At 43.7% G+C, this 7658-nt stretch overlaps 1 protein-coding gene across 2 annotated transcripts in view; it reads right to left on the reverse strand.

Annotated features, from left to right (window-relative positions):
• Positions 1 to 6306, reverse strand: part of gas2l1 (growth arrest-specific 2 like 1) — a 44064-nt gene extending 37758 nt beyond the window's left edge. Inside the window, exons 1-2 of one of the 2 annotated variants that reach the window (XM_055887066.1) lie at positions 5660 to 6306; positions 3689 to 4657 (exon numbers count right to left, since the gene is read on the reverse strand). In XM_055887066.1, coding sequence (XP_055743041.1) covers positions 3689 to 4372 — 684 coding nt within the window. In that variant the 5' untranslated portion in view covers positions 4373 to 4657; positions 5660 to 6306. Of the gene's footprint in view, positions 1 to 3688; positions 5616 to 5659 lie in introns of those variants that run through there. The other variant, XM_055887067.1, reaches the window with a different exon arrangement.
• Between the last annotated feature and the right edge of the window lie 1352 nt (positions 6307 to 7658).

Raw genomic sequence — 7658 nt, forward strand, 5'->3', positions numbered from 1 at the left:
GTCCGACGCTTTTCACCCTAGTCATGGACTGTTCTCTCTGCTACCGCACAACAAGCAGTACCAGAGCGCTAAGTCTAGGTCCAAAAAGCTTCTAAACATCTTCTACCCCCAAGCCATAAGACTTCTGAACAGCTAATCAAAGGGCTACAGAGACCCCTCTTTTACACTGCTGCTACTCTCTGTTTATAATCTATGCAGTCACTAACTCTACATGTACATATTACCAAAATGAACCGGTGCCCCCGCACATTGACTCTGTACCGGTACCCCCTGTATATAGCCTTACTTATTATTTTACTGCTGCGGTTGAATTATTTGTTACATTTATTTTCTATTTTCCTGTTGTATTTGGCGCATGTGACCAATACAATTTGATTAATCTACAAAGCCCTTTTGGTTAAACTCCCTCTTTACCTCTGTATTCTGGTCTCCTTCACCACCAGCAGTTACCATACCCGGTCTGCTAGGAAATGTACAGTATTAGACAAGACTGCCTTCTCGGCTTGTGCACAAGAGGCATGGAATAGTCTACAATCCATGCTTCATCTAGTTATATAAGTGCCACTGAATGAATTTAACATATTGATGGGAGACTAACAGAGGCGTGTAAATGCTTTTTTTTAGGCTGGATCGTATTGATTTTTGCTGCCTTCTTGACCAGGTCTCCTTTGAAAAAGGTCTCAATGGGCTTTTCCTGGTTAAATCAAATTTTAAAAAATTGTCAGCTAATTTAATGTGTACGGACAAGAAAATAAACCCTTTAATTGTCTGCACATGCTGGTGAATTGTTGCATTATTCAAGAGTGTAATACATTTTAGAAGAGAAGTTGCTTGGATTGATAAACAGTTTAATGTAATGGATGACAGTAAGCACATTCTGTTATCCACAATTTGAATGGCATCATAGGAGAGATCAGGAAACTATCCCTGAGCCAGACTCCTGCTGGCACTTAAAACAGTTTAGGCCTAAGTCAGTTAACCCATAGAGCAAAGCTGATCACCAGGTTAGTGAACTCCTGTCCTTAGCCGCCTGGTGGTTAATTAATAGAGCAAGTTGAGTGTCATTGATTCATAATTGCTCATATGATAACCCTTTGAATCATTGTCATCAAGACAGACATTTTGCCAATAAAGTTAGTGTGAAGGAGGCTATCGGTTGTCATTAGTTGCCACAGTGATAATTATAGCTAAACCCATCTATTTATACAATATCTTAATACAATTGTAAACCTAACCACACCTATATCCTTATGCCTAACCTTGTTTTTCTTAATTTATCATTTTTGTTTGAATGAATTTTTACAATAGACATGTTTGACTTTGTGGCTGTGGTAACTAGTGACAACCGTTCAAAAATAGTTTTGATTATCACTGATTTGCCAAAAGACACTATTCAAACCCAGGGGCTTAGAGCTTTAAATGAAAATTCCCTTTATTCAAAGTAAAAGACTTGAGAGAGAGAGAGACATGAAAAAGAAAGCAAGAGGGCCAACCTCCTGACACACCACAAGGCCAGCACAATGCAGGAAAACAGCTGTGGCTGCATGACTGAATGCTCTGCACACTGGAAACACGGCAGATGACACAGCTGTGGACCAATGATAATATCACTAAGCCCTTCAATTTACTTTCTCTCCCTCCCCATCTAGCTCTCATGACGTTTCCAGTAATTACACAGAGATCAATCTCCTGGGAAGCATCTATATTGGAAATACAAGAGTATGGGAAGGCCGAGGCAAGTGCAATGCAGAGAATACCGGTGACTAAGGTGGTGGATGACCCATGATGCCTTGCGGGTTAGTGGATATTCAGTGGCTGGCTTTGTTGACTGTTATTAGATCAAAACCCCTCCAGTTGTACAAAAGTAGGATTTCAGTTCATTTACTGGTGCATTTAGTCTGGATATGGGTCAGCATTGACTGGCCTGCCTCAATGCCACTATGATCCAGACAAGGTCAGTTCTAAAAGAGAAATCAAATACTGTATGAGCAGATCTATAGACCAAAAGGGATTTCAAAGAGCTGCATTAACTGGAACAGGATGCTTTAGCACATTTACAGGAACACAGTGCAGTATAGTAATGCTATATTCTTGTACTATGCAGGACTGTAACTAATAATGCTGCTTTGGTGTGTTCCCCTTTCTGTGCCCTCCTGGTTTCTTACTGTGAGAGCCTCATGTAGCTGATGCAGGTAGTTTTCCTCCAGCATCCAGGCACTTTATTCAGGTAGACAGAGAGAGGCTTTCAAGGTAGCTGAAACGTATGAAGTTCACTCAGCGTGCACGGTGAGTCACACTGCCCCTTAGAAAATGGACAGGCACTTGACTTGCTGTGTCCCCTCACTATCCCTTAGTGGTGTGAGTGGCTGATGAGGCAAGACACGTCTCACCCCCTTGCCCTCGCACATTCTCATAGGAACATCAGCAGTTAACCAAGATTAAAGTTTGTAATAGTAATATCAGCGTATCCAGTTATGGTAGTGAGTGTATGTGGGCACTAGTACTAGGTCAGGGGTTGGGTGCATCGTACCTCTGTATGCCCTCAGAAGCCAGTGTTCATGGTTGTGATCAAGCAATTAGTGCTTGGCCATGTGAGAAGGACTACAGAGGGCCAAGTGGGCATGAGTATTGACTGGCTCTCCCTCTATCTACCTCCCCCTCCTATCTGTGGTGTGAAAGAGATGTCATTGTCCTCACTCTGCACCAAAATATGAACTCCTCTCCACTCGTAACCCAAGCACGCGTTCCAGCAGCTAACCCCTGTCTGCCTGCTAGTTTCTCTGTCTCTAACAATGCCTCTCTCATGCACATACACACACACACACACACACACAGTTTTCCCAGGGGGAAAACACTACACTCATCTGCATGCAAATGGAAGCATCAAGTTATAAAGGGATAATAGATTGTGTATAACACTGACAGAATGTGTCCAGCTACCATAACACTTACCATACAGCTGCACTGTTCCACATGAACAAATAAGAAGGAGCAGTAGCTCCCCTGATTGCCAACCACCTCGTAGGGGCAGGGCTGAAGTGACATTTCCCTAGAGGAATTCTTAAAATGTCACTAGCTACCTACCTACATAACCTTTTAGAGCCTGTGTGTGAGAGAATGTGTGGATTAGGAGGCAAACACACAGTAAGGCAGCATGCACTCTAAACACACACAGGAGAGCAGGAAGTCAACATATCAGGGAGAGTCGTTTTTACGAAAGGGACCTCACTTCTGGCACAGTAATGTTTTTAACTCTGGGAGAGCATCCCTATAGGTCAGGACTGCATTCAACTGTTCCATGGGTTGCTTTTGCACCATGAAACAACATTGAATGTGTTTTTCTCTTGGACAAGGGCTGGGGATGTGTTGTTTTAGGAAATTTGATACATTCTCCCATATTGACCAAAAATAATAATTTATTTAAGAACTGTCTGCATCCTCCATTTGAAATTCTAGTCATTTAGCAGACACACTTATCAAGAGTGACATAAAGGATCAATTTGGGTTAAGTGCCTTGCTCAAGGGCACATCAGATTGTTCCCCTAGTCGGCTCGGGGATTTGAACCAGCGACATTATGGAAATGTAATGTTTTAGTGCAGTATAGTATTATGTACAGTCATTTTTCCTTTCCCCAAACTCAATTTTAGGTATATCAGTGAAACAATACACCTGAGAGGTGTTACTTACCAACTCATCTAAGTTTCTCATGTCACACAGCACCCTCTGTTTCTGTTGCCAATGTTCATAGGGGGCAGGCTCGGGTTCATCCACCACACTCTCTTTCCTAACGAAAGCCCTGCTTATTGGAAGCAGGCTTGGGTTGGGCTCCCCCAGGTTTTCCTGGTCCCGGATCTCCTCCTCGATCTCCTCCTCCAGCTGGATCAGCATCGGGGCCAGCATGCCGAACTTAGCACCACGCCTCGCCACCTCCAGCAGGCATAGCACAAAGTTCTTCTCGTTGCATTTCTCCACTATGTCGTTGGTCTCGAACATGAGAACATCCTTGATCCACAGTTCCTGACGACACCAGCCGATGAAATTGGACACGTTGTCCCGAGCCAAAAACAAGCCAGGAACCACGTTTCTTGACTGAAAGACCACATCCTTGGTTGGCATCCTCAATGACTGTGCAGCCTCTGGGTACTCCAGTTGAAAGTCCAGCGCTGCGCGATTCACGTTGTTGGCATGCCGACAGAGGGCACAGCCAGTCTCCAGCCCTTCCATAAAGGTGTCCGCAGTTATATCCAGGTCATACAGCGTGTTAAACCACTCGGCCAGGTCCTCCTTCATGGCATACAGGTATTCCTCGCTGGACTTGAATGGCCGGATGCTTTTGGAAGCAGCAGACTGGATGTTACTCTGATCAGCCATATTGTCGGAATATGTATCAATGCAGGCTATTTAATAATTCCAGATTGTCTCATTCCATAAACGCAGTCCAAAACCGTATGGAGCAGAGCAAATTAACCGCGTCGACGCACCCATGACAAGCGCGCATATACGGCATCTCAATCGAGGTCCTTGAAGGAGTCCTTTGTATTGTTAAAGCATGTTGACATCATGCTAGAAAACCGTGGCGCGTGGATGCGTTTCCGGATGTCTGCGTGTTATCAGTTTCCTATAATGATAGCATCGCTATTTCTCACCGAACTCCAACTGCGGGAGAGAGAGAAACCGGTATGGTTAGCTACAGATGGATACACACCCAATGTATAAAGCTTCCCGGTGCCCTAGATCCTACCCCGTTGAATATACAATGCGTTGCGATAGTCATGTTGCTGGTTTGCCTGGATGGTCCAAATCACTTCTTCGCAGTCTCCCTCAATATAAAGACTCCACACTGATCAGTGGCAGGCTTCACAGTTCCCTTGCCGAGTAACAACGTCCCCCGCTCATTAATTGCTCGGCCCATATTGCACCGCCTCCTGCTATAAGCATGCTGACCGGCTCTAGCTTAGACACTTAGACAAGAGACAGGCAGAGCGATTCAGTGGCATATCCCATTATGAGGGATAAGCGCCGGTAGAAGGGGGAAAAAACTTAACCCTGTACCCACCGCTTGACAATAATATAGCATAGCCTAGGGTTTATACCACTGAAAAATGGTAGCCATTCTTTTTGAATGAAACACACCTATTGCGTAGGTTAAAGCCTTAAATTGCAGAGTTGACAATTGACAACCTGTCACACTGTACCATGCAGATGCGCATTAATAAGTTGGATATGATTGATGGCACATCACCTGTGGGCATTTAAGATCAAGTAGGTTGTTAGGCTACAAAGGCCTACATTAATACCTGCAGTAGCCTATAATAATGTAATATCAGCTCGTGAAGTCAGTGTACTGATAAAAGGGTGGAACGCATGTTTACATTAGGCTACAGCTATCATAACAGAAGATAAAGAACATAAGTGTTCACATGGTGAGAAAAAACATGACAACGAGAATTAACGGACCACGGGTAAGCGACCACCGTCTTTAAATACGCATCATAAGCCGTCAAAGAAAATACAATCATTATACTAGCTTGACAATAGGCTATTTCAAATGACGCAATGACCACACTGTGTGGTTAATGTACATGACCAAGATTTACTAAATTATACAACTTCATTCTCATAACGCAATGAATAGAAACATTTTCATTCTTTACATACCTTTGACATGTCTACATTTTCTGTCAAGGACGACGTTTGTCGAAAGAAACAAATCGAAACCATTCCCCAGAACAAGAGCTGTAATATTGCCTACACTTCGAACGAGTTCAAAAGTGTATCATTAATGACACCCTAGTCGTTTTAAAAGACACCCTCACCATCTGCTCTTACACTTGTTTATGTCATTGCTAAAACACCAAATCACTTTCAACACCAGGACACGGGGCAAGAAAAAAAGAGGCGAGTCTATTTCCTCCGGCTTGAAAAGGCAGACAAAAACTGCCAAGGAAACATTATTAGCATATCATCAGGCAGCCTACTCCGAAGACTGCATCAAAGTCAGGCATGCCCATTTTACCATAGGACAAATTGGTACAAATTAGTATCCAGATTACTCCAAAGGAAGCAGAAATTAATATTACCAAGTAACGAGCAAGAAAAGTCTACAGTGTAGCCTTCAAAGATTATTAACACACTAACTCCACTTTAGTTTGCTGTGCCGTAGAGATCTTTGTCGGGAGGCGAAAGCAATTCTATTTAGGCAGATTGTGTTGGGCTAATTATTTTAGCTGGGGTTCATTATGTAGAATTGAAAGCTGAATGTAAAACCGGGTGAGGAGGAGAAAGCAGTGTAAGGGAAGTCCTCTCTACCAGTGATGTAATCCGTCCCTCAGACGAGCATGTGCATTAAGCATTCTGGGGAAATCAGTGAGATATATATATATATCTATTACACACACATACATACACACACGGACACCCCTTCAAATTAGTGGATTCGGCTATTTTAAACACACCCGTTGCTGACAAGCATATAAAATCGAGCACACAGCCATGCAATCTCTAGACAAACATTGGCAGTAGAATGGCCTTACTGAAGAGCTCAGTGACTTTCAACGTGGCAGTCATAGGATGCCACCTTTCCATCAAGTCAGGTCATCAAATTTCTGCCATGCTAGAGCTCCCCCGGTCAACTGTAAGTGATTTTATTGTGAAGTGGTAACCTCTAGGAGAAACAACAGCTCAGCCTCAAAGTGGTAGGCCACATAAGTTCACAGAACGGGACCGCCGAGTGCTGAAGTGCGTAAAAATCGTCTGTCCTCGGTTGCGACACTCACTACCGAGTTCAAAACTGCCTCTGGAAGCAACATCAGCACAATAACTGTTTGTCGGGAGCATTATGAAATGGGTTTCCATGGCCAAGCAGCCGCACACAAACCTAAGATCACCATGCGCAATGCCAAGCATTGGCTGAAGTGGTGTAAAGTTCGATGTCATTGGACTCCGGAGCAGTGGAAACTCATTCTCTGGAGTGATGAATCACGATTCACCATCTCACAGTCCGACTGACTAATTTGTGTTTGGGAGATGCGAGAACACCACTACCTGCCCCAATGCATAGTGCCAACTGTAAAGTTTGGTGGAGGAGGAATAATGGTCTGGGGCTGTTTTTCATGGTTTGGTCTAGGCCCCTTAGTTCCTGTGAAGGGAAATCAACACTACAGCATCCAATGACATTCTAGATAATTCTGTGCTTCCAACTTTGTGGCAATAGTTTGACAATGCCCCTGTGCACAAAGCGAGATCCATACAGAAATGGTTTATCGAGATTGGTGTGGAAGAACTTGACTGGCCTGCACAGAGCCTTGACCTCAACCCCATCGAGCACTTTTGGGATGAATTGTAACGCCGACTGTGAACCAGGCCAAAACCAACATCAGTGCTCGACCTCGATTAATGCTTGTGGCTGAATGGAAGCAAGTTCCTGCAGCAATGTTCCAACATCTAGTGGCAAGCCTTCCCTGAAGAGTATAGGATGTTATAGCAGTAAAGTAAACTCCATATTAATGCCCATAATTTTGTAATGATTTGTTTGTCAAGCAGGTGTCCACATACTTTTGGTCATGTGTAATCCTCATGGGTCAGACAGTGTCAGAGCAGGGGAAAAAAGTGACTTCCCAAGTTACACCTCAATATAGAAGACCTATAGTATTGGTCG

This window comes from Salvelinus fontinalis, chromosome 28 (assembly GCF_029448725.1).
Source record: "Salvelinus fontinalis isolate EN_2023a chromosome 28, ASM2944872v1, whole genome shotgun sequence".
Classification (NCBI taxonomy): Eukaryota; Metazoa; Chordata; class Actinopteri; order Salmoniformes; family Salmonidae; genus Salvelinus; species Salvelinus fontinalis.